Source organism: Gadus morhua, chromosome 9 (genome assembly GCF_902167405.1).
Source record: "Gadus morhua chromosome 9, gadMor3.0, whole genome shotgun sequence".
Lineage (NCBI taxonomy): Eukaryota > Metazoa > Chordata > Actinopteri > Gadiformes > Gadidae > Gadus > Gadus morhua.
The window spans coordinates 17417187-17431773 of record NC_044056.1 but is presented as its reverse complement, the minus strand read 5'-3'; the positions used below and the strand labels follow the sequence as shown (position 1 = coordinate 17431773).

At 45.0% G+C, this 14587-nt stretch overlaps 1 protein-coding gene across 1 annotated transcript; it reads right to left on the bottom strand.

The window, feature by feature from the left end:
• Positions 1 to 1237: 1237 nt before the first annotated feature.
• On the bottom strand, positions 1238 to 13645 carry n4bp1 (nedd4 binding protein 1). Its single transcript, XM_030366218.1, has 12 exons — positions 13108 to 13645; positions 11678 to 11905; positions 11176 to 11352; positions 10478 to 11040; positions 9989 to 10313; positions 9430 to 9801; positions 7946 to 8181; positions 4732 to 4862; positions 4530 to 4626; positions 4079 to 4186; positions 3365 to 3457; positions 1238 to 3274 (listed from the first exon to the last, which is right to left on the bottom strand). Exons 1-12 carry the CDS (start codon positions 13417 to 13419, stop codon positions 2872 to 2874), a joined length of 3045 nt encoding a protein of 1014 aa, XP_030222078.1. The 5' UTR covers positions 13420 to 13645; the 3' UTR covers positions 1238 to 2871.
• Positions 13646 to 14587: the final 942 nt, after the last annotated feature.

The following is a 14587-nucleotide window of genomic DNA, read 5'->3' as shown; positions in this document are numbered from 1 at the left end:
AGTCTTAATAATGACAAACATGGGGCCTTCATTAACAGTAACAATACTATAAGTCTAAGTGCTACTGCTGCCGATCAGCATTGGCTAATTGAGAAGAAAAAGGTCATCATCGTGGCCCAATATAATCACGTTTACATGCTAGACTCTGAATGTCAAAGAAAGAAGTCAAATAGAAAATCATTGAATGTCTTTAGAAAGACTAGTCCACTACTTGTGCGAGTCAGATCAACGTGCCTAAAGGTGACCAGAGTGCTTAAAATATATACCACCAGCTGTGAGATGTGTGCTGGATAGATCAATGTACCAGCCTTACCAGCCTTGCTCATCTGTCATACATAGAGGTGGACACGCCCACTTGTGACGTCAGAAGAGGCTGATTTTTAGAACGCGTGCAACGGCTAATCACACACACACACACACACACACACACACACACACACACACACACACACACACACACACACACACACACACACACACACACACACACACACACACACACACACACACCTGGTGGTGGTATAATATATTACCTTTAAAGATGATTCTGCCTGTTTGAAACGAACAAACAACGAAGCGCAAGATGTTCTTTAATCAATTGTCTCCATTTGTGGTCTATTTCCTGCAAAAAATAAAAATGAAGATATCAGTGCCTCATACGACTTTAAATCTTGGCATCCATATTATAAATGACTTTCAGGCAGCCTGGCTCATAAACCATATAAGCTTTACCCCAGAAGCCAGGCAGACAAATAACCAGAGAGGGATAAAAGGGCATCATTAGAACAGCAGTCCCTAAATATCTCCCCACGTAAAGTCTGCAATATGGGTATTCACTGAATACGGTTTGATGGATGAACTAATTATACTACACAAGGCCAGACAGTATTCCTCTGCATAATTTTAACAATATCTGTGGGTCAGTATTTGGATAACTTGTTCTTCATTTAGACCACAAAACTAATTTAGGGATAACTCTGGTCTGGTACAACATGCCCTTTCTGTTGACACTATCGGACATGCTGCTCGATAACTAAAAGCTGGATACAATAATACTATTTGAGGATGATCTGTTGAAAGGCGCAGGTGAAACATTGATAGTTGGTGCACATCGCTCCCTAGTGGATGGTCATGTGTAGCAGCAGATGCTTGACACCAAACTGAAGAACACAAAACTCAAAATAATCCAGTGACTTGTAGTCGGACCTTGCTTGTTCCGAGAAATGGCAAAAAGAACGATAGTCACAATATGCTGTATTTCAATAAACAGATACAGAAAAACATTTGTGCAGTTTGGCCATAACAAATAAAGATTTTAGAAAATCAACAATGTACATGAAAAATGAAGTAGAACAGACAAATGAGTACATCAATTTCCTGATGTCCGTTAAGTAGATTAACCAAATTCAGTGCATATTAGCAATAGCTCCGGGTGGGGGGGGGGGGGGGGGGGGGGGGCAGTGCAGAAAACATTCTCTATTGGAGTTGAAGATCAAAACTAACCAAGTTTAAGGGAAATACTTAAACCCAATAATTGTACTCACCTAGTTATTTCAATTAAGTTTTAGATTCCATAACCATCTTGTAACTTTCCACCCCATTATTCTATAAATGAGTAAAAAGGAACATACACCCTGTGTTGAGCCACCTTAGAACAGATGGAGCAATGGAGAGATTGCGTAAAGACAAGGCTTTACTTTAAACCAAACTGTAATCCAAGGGCATGGAGATGCCCTGCACTGGGGTTTAGCAATAGTCATAACAGGTATTACTAGACCTAGGATGAATCGAATTGCTACATGAAAAAATTAAAGATTTCTTTGATTTTTTGCAGACACAGAAAACCCCGCCAATAAAGACAATTTCAAGGTAAAGAAAAGGATTTCAAATCTCTTGGCCAAAGTTGAGCTTATCTGTATATGCTCAAACAATTTCTATTTTAAACTGAAATCAAGGCAATCAAATAATTACAGAAAACCATTCAAAACAGCAAATAAAGGCATTGGATTGTATAGAAATATGTATCCGCCGGAGCAAGGATGATGATAGGAACTGGTTTAATGGCAGCATAAATCCTTTTGGAATCGAATTTCAACTCTAAATCTGTAGCTGACAAGTTAACCAAAAGAAAGGCTAAACCTGACAATAAATCTCACAGCAATTAATTATTCAAAATCAGTATCCCCTGTATTTCAATTCTAAAACCAAAATCCCTGGAAGCAAATGCAGACTTTACCTCACATTCTTCAACAAATGAAACAAGGGTAGGAACGCTCAACATAATTATTTAGAAGCCATTTGTAGAAAAAGAACCAATTCATAAATACTCTTTTGTGAGATGCATGACAACTGTCCATAGGGTCTCAGGGAAGTCTTGAACTTGGGACATAAGGAACCGGCCTCTGTAATGGATGCCAGGTTTGTCTTTTCAGGACCATTGTGCTGTCTTCGACCAAAATCAATTATTACTTCTGGTCCCACAAGTCAGCAAAATCCTGCGGTTTCAAGATCACAGCCCTGGTCTTTAGAAAGGTGCAATTTGTGCAAAGGGCTAATGATTTAGCTCAGTCGATGCAAGTGTTGTTGAGCTTCATCAAATAAGATCACTGAATGTTTAGGAGGGGTGGAGGGGGAGAAGCAAGTCCAACAAATAACTTTCTCAATAGCAGCTCGTTTGGTGATCAAACTCTTTAATTTAAATAGGAAAAAAATAATCTGTGTTTCTCTCTCTCTCTCTCTCTCTTCCTCCCCCGAGCGGAACATGTGAAAAGGTATGAAAACACATTGGGGTTGGTGTGGCCATAAGCGTATAATGAGCATGTTGTGGCTGTACCCCAACAGTGGCGTGTTGCTGTGGGCGTGTGTTTCCATCTATCCCAGCAGCAGGCCAGACAGGGCGTTCAGGTCCCTCATGTAGGGGTTGTCACTTAGGATCCGGTCGATGCGCTGCTTCTGCTCGGGGAAGATGTCGTACAGCTTGGCCTTCAGCTCCAGGGTCTCCGCCTGCGAGCGCTGCGGAGGCGGCGGCGGCGCCGTCAGCGTCGGCGCCCGGGAGGTGGAAGGGGAAGGCGAGCGGTGGGGTGCAGGGTGCCACTCCGGGGGTCCCTTTTGAGGCCAGGTGGGCTGGGGTCTGCCGTGGGCCGGCTGGGGCCATGGCGAAGCGGAGGAGTTCTGCGGGTCCTGGCCGTAGGCTGGCTGCTGTTGGGGGTGTTGCTGTTGGTTTGGGGTCTGGGCGTCTGCTCGTCTCCTTGGTGGAGGAGTAAAGGTGCTCCGCCTAACAAACAGACGGGGAGTGGAGAGGTTTGGTCCCCCTCCTTGGAAGCAAATTCAACGGATCGATTATGTCCTTGTTGTTGGAACTTACTTGCGCAGGAACAGCTCCAGGTGTGGACCATGCCTCCCAAGAGGGTCGTCTGGTATCATGAAGTGGTCCTCCACAAAGGTGAAGGGAAGCAGCCTGGGGGGGCAACAACCAAAATAAGTTTATTGGGTCTTGCCCAAAAGCCTAGGCTATTCTCCTGCTAGGCAGAAAGCAATGGACAATTCCTGGTCCAGCAAGTACATTTCCGGCCATCTTTTTCCAGGGTTTTCTCAGTGTTGCATTGAACAATCCCTTCACTGGTGGAACCTTTCCATTGCGCTGATAATGTAACTCTGAGCTCATGAGGATGCTCAACAGAGTTCTTACCACTAGACATGACCAGCAGCCAGAAAACAAGAATCTGAACCGTAAAAGAACCGTAAACTACACCAGGATTGAGCAATGAATAAGAAATGTACAACAGTTCAGCGTATGTGTGGCGAATGGGTGAAATGTTAAGCCTACTGTAGGGCAGTGGCCTAATAGTCATGCATTAGTTTCTGGGATGTGTGGAAATACCCCTAGAGGGCGCCACAACCTCATCCCAAAACTCGCTTGACATTAGCATCAGGAAGATGTACCCGTGTGCATCAACAAGCACATATCTTTGACAACAGTCACAGATATGCAGTTGTGAATAAGTAAGAAAAAACAATCTAGGTCAGCAATTGCACTAAACAGTGCTCCCTAAAAGTCATGACCAAACGTGTCACAAACCTCTCCTTGATGATGTGAAGCCAGGCAACCGACGTGTCGACAAAGTCCCTCAGGTTGTCGTTGGTTACGATTACCCCCTCCGTTTTCTCGGCCAAGTGGAGCAGGAACCTGTTGATTGAATAGGTTGGGGTCATTAAGTGACAGGCTCCTTACCTATTTCCAGCCGAGCAGCATCATTATTTGAGTTTCGCTTATTGCTTAAAACAATTTGAAGCGAAATTTATCAGTAATTTGGAATGAGGAACGAGTCACCATACGTCAACCAGGCAAATTTCAATGCTCATGTCAACCATTCAGACCCATATTTAATCTCTCCTATCGCTGACCTCATCCATCTGCTAGCCGGGAGCTTGCTCCTAGTGGCCCCTAACACCACATTCTGGAGGGAGGGGAACAGCTGCAGGGAGGGGAACAGCTGGAGAGAGTGAATGCATGGATGGGGATAACGCACCTGTCGTCATGGGAGGCTATCCTCCGACCACAGACCTCCCTGGACGGGGTGAAGGAGAGCAGCCTCAGGTTCTCCAGCTGATTCAGAAAGTGTTGCTCTAGAGAACAAAAAAAGGACAGGCCACGCTTAGCATCTATGCACGCGTGCATCACGCACAGCACCCAGCCCCAGCTCAGCACGCACATACTATACTGTACTGTACCTATGGTAAGCCGGTCCCTTTTCTGCCGCCACTGGGGGACAAAGACGGTGATCTCCCGGTGGCCCCGACGCCAGAAGGCCTCCACAGCCAGCGCGATACCTCGACACGAGAAGAAGCGACGGAGCCCATGTCTGAGAGGGACAGAGACATAAGACGATGGTTGACAGTGGGAGTGCACCCACAGGTTGGCTACAGTCAGGCTTTTCTGATCGGTTCATAAAGGTAAATAAAAGTCTCTGTTGAAGTTTGATGTTCATTTGAGCATTAATAAGAAGTATTAATAATAATTAATTTGGTTATTTTGTAAATTGTACCGACAAATCTAGCAGATTATTTTCAGGTCAGAATTTTATCATAACATAAATTGTATCATAATGTCAACAAACATGGGAAGCATGTTGGTTGATAACATAAAGCAATTCTAAAGCATACGTATAAACGCTGAGCGATGATTCCCAAGATAAAATGAGCATGTTAAGAGGACAATTGTAATTGTGGCTTTCGGAGTTTCATTCAAGCTCGTTAAAAAAAGAACACAGACAAAAAACCCTGGTAGCAACACGTGTGCACGCACATCAGCATCCTGTTCCTTAAAGGTTTGGTATCACCCTGTGACGTGATAGAGAGAGGGCCACGAGGTGACCCAGATCCCAGAGGCGAGACATGCAAATACCCAAACAATGCACGTCAGTCGATAAATGGCACGCCAAGCGGTTTCCAGGGTAACCCAAAATGACAACAACAACGACGGACGACAAAGCCGGCAATACAGCAGGTTGATGATGAGGGATGATACAAGATCACCTGCCTATGGGATTATTTTTAACCCAAATTCCCCCGTGCGTACATGGATGGGGGTTTTCATGGAGGTACATTGAACATCGTTACGCCTAGTTTCAGTGAGGTCAATGGAGCCCCAATTTCCCCCATATTCTATAAGGATTGTCCTAATTGTGATAACTACAAAAGTATTGTGTGAAACCTGCCTCCGAGTTCGGGTCACTCGGTTAATGAAGTGCAACACTTCTAATGAAGGGAATTACTAAATGTTGCTGATTGCTTAGACTCACAAGTCATTCTCTAGTCATTCAACTAGACCCAGTACCCAGGACCCAGGACAATGGATCATAGAATGTGGGCTTGTGAAGAGTGCTCAACCTTGTGCAGCAAGAGTGATGCAGCACAAGATTTGCATGGAGGCGAGCACACGCAAACATACAAAGTTTGAGCTTGTTGTTGAAGCTGCTACGCAACGTCAGGGAAGTCCCCAAGTGCATGTACCGCAGAAATCAGAAACAGGAAGAGATGACACTAGGACCAAGAGTCCATATTTACCCAAGGTTTAAAACTACTGATAAGCCTGTGCATTGCAGCGCTGCAACGGAGATGGAGAGGAAGATGAAGCCTTTGAGGTGGTGGAAGGAAGTGTAGTGAAAAATATCTTTGTCTAACCCGAGGGGTGAAAGAGCAATGGCTTCATCTTAAAAATCAAATGCGATAAAATAAAAGGTAGGAAATTTGAGAAAACAAAAAAGGTACAAAGAGGATTTGATAATCTTAATAAATAAATGTAACCGTCTTTGCTAAACTTATAGACATGGGCAGCATTGGCCATGCATCAAGCCATTGACCTCTGGCCAGGGGCTACAATATGTAGACAGTATTTTAGCCCCTATATTTTTCTCGGCTATGAACTGTACTGTCTCTGCCACCATGTGGGGGTTGCCACTGTAGAATGTTGGCGTCACTCTGTGTTCACATCTCTTAATGTGGGGACAGGCCAGTGACTCTCCAACTGATACGAGGTGTTAATTCCAACAAACCTCCATTTGTTTATGTTCCTACAAGGACGAATCAAATGGCCGGTGCCAGGCCGTCTGGGTCATAGCCATGGCCATATGCCACTATCACTGCATCTCTTCTTTTGTGATTCAGATATTCTTTAGTATAATCTTCGCGCCAAACCTTTGGTTTCGGTGAGAAGAGGGATTGACAGCCTGTATTAAATCCTGTAATAAATCCTGTAATAAACCATCTATTAGACCCTCTGATGCAACCTGTCAAGCAGCCTTGATTTCAACTTCAAGAGTTACTACTACAATGAAAATGCACAACGCAGAGTGTATACTAACAGCTTACAAATAAGCTGAAATCGAACACCACTCTTCGTCTCTTGTGTCTTATCTGTCCCGTTTTTGTTGGTCCCTTTAATCTGCTTGCTTCAGAGAATTTTCCCTCGGGGAAATTACAGTTTCATGCATTTAATTGAAACAGCATCTTTCTTTGAAAAATCTCCCCAATAGAGTTAGGTATTCATTATTCAAAGCGAGAGGAGGAGGCGGTTGAAAAGAGGTTGGTTGTGAAGATAAGAAGTAACAGGATACAAGATTAAGCAGAAATTGAAAAAGCTAATTAATTGACAATGCTTCCGGACAGTGGGATTCACTGGATTTCTACAAATTAAGTCATTATATTAGTTGGACAAGTTCTGACTCATTTGAGGGGTTTAGAAAAAATATTTGTAAATTGAAAATCCACAGTGAATAAGATAGCCCTGTCTAAATGTTAGAAAGCTGTCAGTCGTTGACGCACAAAGGCATGGGTGAAAGATGAGCGAAAGTGTGCACTCGATAATGATCCACCAAATCCGACGGTACACAACAGTAAAAATGTTGACCCACCTTGTGAGACTGTCTAAATATTAAGGTTTGTCAATTAATATCAGTCTGGCCTTGGCAGGGCAGCAATTGATTTCCAAATATGGGAGAGGCCTCGACAATATTTTGTCTTACTTCCACTTCCATCAGTATGGAAGTAAAAAAACAATATTTTCTTCTCTGAGATAATCCTGCTGTGCAGGTATCTGTTCATCCTTACATAATGACATGATTCAGTCTACTTAAAAAAATTTTTTTTTTTTGATTGCTGCACTTTGTTTATTTTCAACAGGATCGAGGCAAGACAGATCTACAGAGAGCAGGAAAAATGGGGACCTTGCCAGATCAGGATGGTCTCACCAGGCTAAGTTTTTCTCCAACGATGATGTGGCAAAACTAATTAGGGTTTTAGGCTTATTTTGGATAGTCACAACAAAGGATGCCACATTTTAACTCATCACTAGTGTTTAAATATAAATAACAAACCTGTAGGGGCCTGTTTGAGTCTGTGATGTGCGTGCTTGTTATTTGTGGGTGTGTGTGGGCGAGTGACTCACGCCATGGCCACGTTGCTTCCGTCAATGATGATGTGCCGGAGCTCGGCCCGCCCCGGCTCATTGGGCAGCGACAGGGTGTACGGCGTCCGCAGGGACTGGTGGAAGCGGGCCAGACCCGTCACCGGCGATATGGATGGGTCGCCGACAGCGGGGGGCTGCACCCTGCTGCCTTGGGAACCCGCATGTCCGACGGTCAGGTACAACAACGCAGAGTGCCGGAGCTTGGGATTGGCCGTCTGAAGGAATGACAAAAGAAGAAGAAGAGCCGGTTAAATCATGTGACGAGGCATTCCTCTGTATGTTAAACATGAGGCAGGCCTGAGTGAACAATGTGGCCCTCTGTGTTATCATTCCGTGATAACACAGATAACACAGAAACCATTGCACAAGGTAAAGGAATGTGTGTCATACTGTCATGTGATTGACAGAAACCAACTAACCTGTGAACAAAATAATGTGTTTTCCATGACCTGCCAAAGATCGACTCAGTAACTACCAACTCGTTATTGAACAGCTAACATACTGAAGTCAAACAGGAGCTGCACCAAAACCGCAGCCATGACCGTCCTATGAAGAAAGCTAGGGCTGGTTAAAAATATAGATTCAATTTATTGTTCTCGATTCAGACATTTTTTGATATTGATTATTTCCATTAAAAAAATAAAAATAATAAAGAAGCATACATTGTAATCTAGAAGTGAGTATGCCTAAATTGACATGCCCCTTTACATTTGTCCATGTTATGATTATTACTTTTATGCTGCAAGTTTATCCCAGGAACAGTACTATACAATGGTGCATTCCCTTTTGCTAGTTAAAGCACAATGAAGAGGTTAATTCAGTTTGAAATGGTTAATTCTAAATAATATTTGAGTATTTTTGTCATCTGCACGCATTATTGAATCGATATCGAATCAATTGGATCCATATCGAATCGAAATCGAATCGAATCAAGGCCTAAAGAATCAAATTGAATTGAAAAGGTACCGGGCATTACCCAGCCCTAAAGAAAGCGCTTGTTGTGTCTGATGCAGCACTCCTCCTCTTGCAGATAAACCAGAGCCAAAGCAAGCATGGAAGCAGAGAGCTCAAAGTTTAGAACCATTGAATCAATATGGACATGGGTATTCAAAAAGAACACGTGAGCAATGAAAGCCCTGAAAAATATCAGGGCTTTCATTTTGGCCAATTCTGCAACGTTGTGTATTGTTTTCTTTGTATGTACAGGTCAAATTATTGCCGTCATTATAATTATTCTCTCACTCAAAAGTTCATTAGTTTTACATTTCCATGCATTTGTGGCCTCAAAGGTCAAATGCTTGAGGCTTAATACAATCTGGCTTAATGCTTTGATGCCTAGAGCACCAGCTAGTCCGAGAATACAACTCAAGTGAAGGAAAGCAGAAGAAAAAAAGGGGATGTTGTCGGGAAGCAGCCATCGGAAGAGGAAGCGGCCGCTCGGAACTCCCTCTTGGAATACCTACATTTGAGGAGGTGGGAGCGGTGGAGGAGGGGGTGGCGAGGGGGGTGGCGTGGGGGCCGGTCAGCCGCTGAGGGACGCTACGCAGGGCGGTCACCGTCTCCACCTTGGCCTGGCCGCCCAGGGTCAGAGTCCCGCCGGCCCGGGTCAGGTGGTCCCTGGCCGTGCTTCCCCCCGCTCCTCTCGCCAGGTAGTCCGTCCTCGACCCCGACTGCGAGTCCAGGTGTTCCATGGCGGTGAGCCGGGAAGCGCCTCTCCCTGGCGTTGTGGTGTCCGTGGCGACGGGGTCCCCGTCGTCGTCGTCGTCGTCGATGGTGATGACGTCACAGCTCCCGGCGCCCCCCTGTCCCGTAGAGCTCCTCCTGATCGTGGTGGCCTGAAATTCAAGCGGTTCCTCCATTAGTCTTGTTATCGTCTCATTTTGCCACAGAGGAAGACGTTTGACCTTTAAATACGTCTACCGGTGACATTAGAGATGCATAAGAAAGACCATGTATCTCTCTTTGCCATGTATCTGTCCATAAGCTTCAGGGTGGGGTATAGCAGGATGGGTTTTGGGGTACCTGCTGAGTTTTGGTTTCTCCGCCGCTGCTACAGTGCCTCCGATGGCCGAGACCATTGCTGTGGGCAGGCTTAATGCTCCCAGGGAATTTGCCAGTGGCGTCGGCCGACAGTTTGCTGGGGACGCACTCCTTGACTTTGACACGGGACACAGTGGATGAAGCAACCGAGGAGGAGAGCCGTTGTGCTCCCTGCTCGCCTCCGTGTCCTTCTTGTTCAAAGCGCTTGGTCTCCTCAACGATTCTCTCTAGCACAAGGAAGGTGTCTTCCGTCTGCCCGGTCTCCTTAACAACGCGCTCCACCACTTCCTGCTGGTAGCCCATGGTTCTAGAAGGAAACCAGAATCATTCAGTGACGCAAGCCCCGAGACCAATCACAAAATCTGCAAACTCGTACTTATAATTTTGGCCTCAACTTTTCCTACTCTATACAATATAACAAGAAACCTTTGTCTTTAGATTCTTAGCATGACATTACAATCCAATAAACACCTGAAGAAATTGACGAGGCAGCGGAGGTTGGTTTCAGGGCTGACGGTCTCTCCGTCGTCCAGCGCGCTGTCGCTGCAGTCCAGAAGGAGGGGGCCCGCGATGGTGTTGGCTTTGGACGAGGACAACGGGCAGAGCGGGGACGAGAACGAGGCGGCGGGCGTTTTGGACCTGCAGCTGTCGGTCAGGCGGCTCTCTCTCTCCCTCCAGTCCCGCGCCCTCTCCCTGTCCCGCCTCTCTTGCTCCATTTCCCGCTCCCTCTCCCTCTCCAGCGACTCCTCGCAGCGCTCCAGGGAGTACTGTCTCTTCGTGTCGCGGGTCTCGCTCTCCGAGGAGCGCCGCTTGTGGGAGGGCCGGACGCCGTTCAGGTGCGCTGCCTCGGATCCAAGGCTTATCCCGCCCCCTGCTTTACCATCCTCGCCTGACGAGGGCCCGGCCCCGGCTCCCTTCTCCTCAAAGCTGGTGTCCAGGATGCGGTTGGAGAGCTCCGTCACAGGCGTGCTGCTCTGGGAGCGGTCCTGCTCTGCCTCGGCCAGGCTGGCAAACGGGCCCTCGCTGGCTGACGCCTGGGTACGGGCCGGAGAAAAAGCAAAGGAAGACATGAGCCCAAGAGTATTACTTTAAGCACCATGTAAATAGGGTTGTGGAAATGTAGACACAACCCAACGACACTGTCCATGTAGATCTAATATGACACCGACCAGGGAAGAGCCAGGCAGTGTGCTGGAGGGGCTCTGGGCCAGACCCAGCAGCTCCTCCTTCAGGGCGCTGGGCAGCAGAAGCAGCTCCATGGTGTATTTGTCGTCCCTCTCCTCAACGAAGGACTTGAATGCCCGTTTCACGGCTGGCTCCCTCTCGCCAGGCAGGCTTCGCTTTTCCTGGACACCGGGCAGGAAAATGGCATGTTTTGAGTAAGTTTGCTTTTTCAAAATCTGATTTAGGGTGCAGTTGATTGTGTTCAACGGACCTTGACAAAAAGTGGCTATCCTGAGAGCTTCTTACTGAATTGAATCATGCTTATGCGACTGCCAGAAATGAAATTGGCTTCGATTAAAATGGAATGCTGATAGAAATCGCTGAGAAGAATGTAGCAATGGGCTCAAGGATGCATAGTCCCTTATTCTTTTCATTTTTCTTCAAAGCAGGAACAGAGATCTCATTCTTTGGCTATAAACAGACAGTGAGCTTAAGCATTCTGCCCACCTGAAACAGCGCCACAAACTGTTGAACTCTGCTCTGGGCCATCACCACGGGCTCAGCGCGACCCAGAAGTCGCAAGCGGCCTGGTTCGGGCACCAGGACCTCCGCGCTGGTGTCCCGCAGCAGCCTGTCTAGAAAGAGTCCTCGGGCACCGGCGAAGATGCAGTGCATGTCCACCGGATATCGCTCTATCTCCTGCAGCTCTGGGTCACACAGGCCCCTCACATACTCCTGCGCCGGGCAGAGGGAAGCGTTAGCTAGTTCACTGGTGCCTTCCAATCATACCAACTTAGGACCAAGAACCAGGTTTTATTTAAACCGATAGTGCCCCTCTGTACCATTCATACCACTCATCCTGAAATAGGAATACTTCATTTGTGTTCTGTCCAGAAGTTTATTTATTTGTTATATCTTATTTGTATAGAGGTTTAGGTTTGTCAAAGTATTGGCAGATTTTCTGTTGAATAAAGGGAGCATTAAGAGCCATGTTGAAGATACTAAAATTAACTAAGGGTATCTTTGGAGCTAAAAATAGATACATTTATTCTCACATTCTCTCATGTGTGACACCAGTGTGGCATGATGTGTCAACTTTACTGCGTACAATCAAGTCAATGATGTCTCACGAGAGCTAGAGAGACATGTTTGTTTGTGAGACATGACAATAAACAGTTCTGATTAGTCATGGTTAGGGTAGGTTTATTTAAGATTTAACTTTACTACAACTCTCTGAAGGCATCCCATAATGGTGGAGTATCACTAAGAAAAGATTGCATGATGCATTGTGTGCATCATGGGATTTGTCCAACCAATTAAGCTATAAAGTTTGATCCAGAGTACTTTCAAACATATTCCTCATTTATATTGCCACCATTACTCTCCTTGCATTGGTGCTGAGGAGTGGAGGCAAAAGTGTCACATGACGGTGTTGAAATGTAGGTTTTAAAATACATGTATTATGTATTTTGCAACAGTATAGGAAGCTCTCAGGCCACTAGGGTTGTTACTGTGTAACGAACAAGTCAGAGGTGAAAAAGTTGAACTTTATTAAACTGGGACAGAGTTACTGGCCAAGAATCTACTTTATAGCCGATTGCAACATGTGAATCACCCCCATAGACCCCACTTTGCTTGCACACTCAAGGACCCATAACAAGGTAATCAGGTTGTCAATTGACGGAATAATAGATAAGTAGTTACTATGCACATTCATTGGAGAGAACCATCAAAAGCCGGATGGCGTCTCCATTAATAATGGCTGTCATGTCTATGACGTTCAGTAGACAAGTTAATTGACAACATGAACTATAAATGAGAAATGCACGCACAAACACACATGATTTGATGACTGGGTATTGGCCGTCTCAATACGAACAGTTCCAGGCTAAATTACAACATCGAACGACACACACGCATTTATGTATTTCACTTACTTTAGCCTTTGACACGTCGTCTCTGTTTCCTTTAAGTTGCAACCAAATCTGACGTGATATCTTGCTGCCATGCGATTGTCCAGTGCAGTCCAGAAGACCTATAATGGTGAAAGCTACCTTGAAAACTTGTTCGACTCGGGGTTTGGCACATTTTAGCTCCTCTTGTTTGTCTTCCAGGACTGTAAACTCGTCGACAGTGGGGGGTTCCTGTTTTCGGTGGCTGCCCGCTGCAGAGAGCCTGCTCGTCGGCTGATCGGAACAGTTTAGCTCGGTGACTCGTTTCATACCGAGGAGGGGCCGCGTTGTTGACATTCTGTTTTCAAATAATCTTGTCGCTGTTCACACCGACGCTTTGTTATTTTGTCCATTCGTCGCCATGTGAGAAAGCTGTCCTCTTCGTTTATCTTACCCTGTACTCCTTTGAGGTTGGTTTGTTAATAAAGCCACTGTTTTTATATTTGAGGATTTAAGCTAACGCGGTTATGGAGAAGCCCCGTGCGACGTATCCGGAAAATCCCCGTGATGACGCCATCAAAAGACGACACATGTTATTTTTTTAATCATTATTTACGAACGCTTGTTATAGCTACTTGAAAAACATGTTGCAATAATATGGCAGCGATATGGCATTATGATATGACATAATTATGATCTCTTATTCAAATAGAATTGTGCAAAAATGTAACTAGTACAATAGTAATACTTTATATTTAAGAATTATAATTAGTTTTTTCTAAAACCTTTTTCTTTAAACAACATATGTTTAGTGGTCTTTCGTTTTTAGCGCTGACACAATTCCATCCTCTGTTATATGTAATTCTTTCATTTTTAATCATATAATTGTGGATGATGTTGCTGAATTTGCTTTAATATGTTGCCAAAAAGTTTGGAATCCAATGTTTGATATTAAGTTAGTATTTTCCTGTGTTCATGTGTACACACACACACACACACACACACACACACACACACACACACACACACACACACACACACACACACACACACACACACACACACACACACACACACACACACACACACACACACACACACACGCAGAGACTAAATGTTTAATCTAATCTAATGACTGTGAATACAGGCCTTGACTCTATTTCCACCTGGTGGATTACAACGGTCCATGCACGTTGCCTTGTGCCGTTATGGTGAAGATATTTTCACTCAAATGCCACTAGATGTCACTCAAAGCTAAATAATGACAAACTCAGTGACAGCAGGTAACATCAATAGACCTCATAAAATGGGTAATAGCGCTTTCTTTGAATCATTATTCGAAGTCACACAACACACAGAAAAGATATAAAAGAGATACTGTCTTCGTTCATAGTTCATTTTGTGATTTCTACAGCCTGTCAAAATGAAGATTCAGAGCAAATATTACATTATACTGTTCCACTGAACAGTAGTCATTTTTTTTGCCATGTTGTTATTAAGCTATCTGCCATAAAGCAAATCATTT

Coding starts and splice junctions, on each gene's coding strand:
- n4bp1 (XM_030366218.1), bottom strand. CDS start 13,419: ATGTCAACAACGCGGCCCCTCCTCGGTATGAAACGAGTCACCGAGCTA. Junction 4,627..4,731: donor AAGGGACCGGCTTACCATAG/GTACAGTACAGT, acceptor TTTGTTCTCTAG/AGCAACACTTTCTGAATCAG. Junction 4,187..4,529: donor ATAGCCTCCCATGACGACAG/GTGCGTTATCCC, acceptor TTCAATCAACAG/GTTCCTGCTCCACTTGGCCG.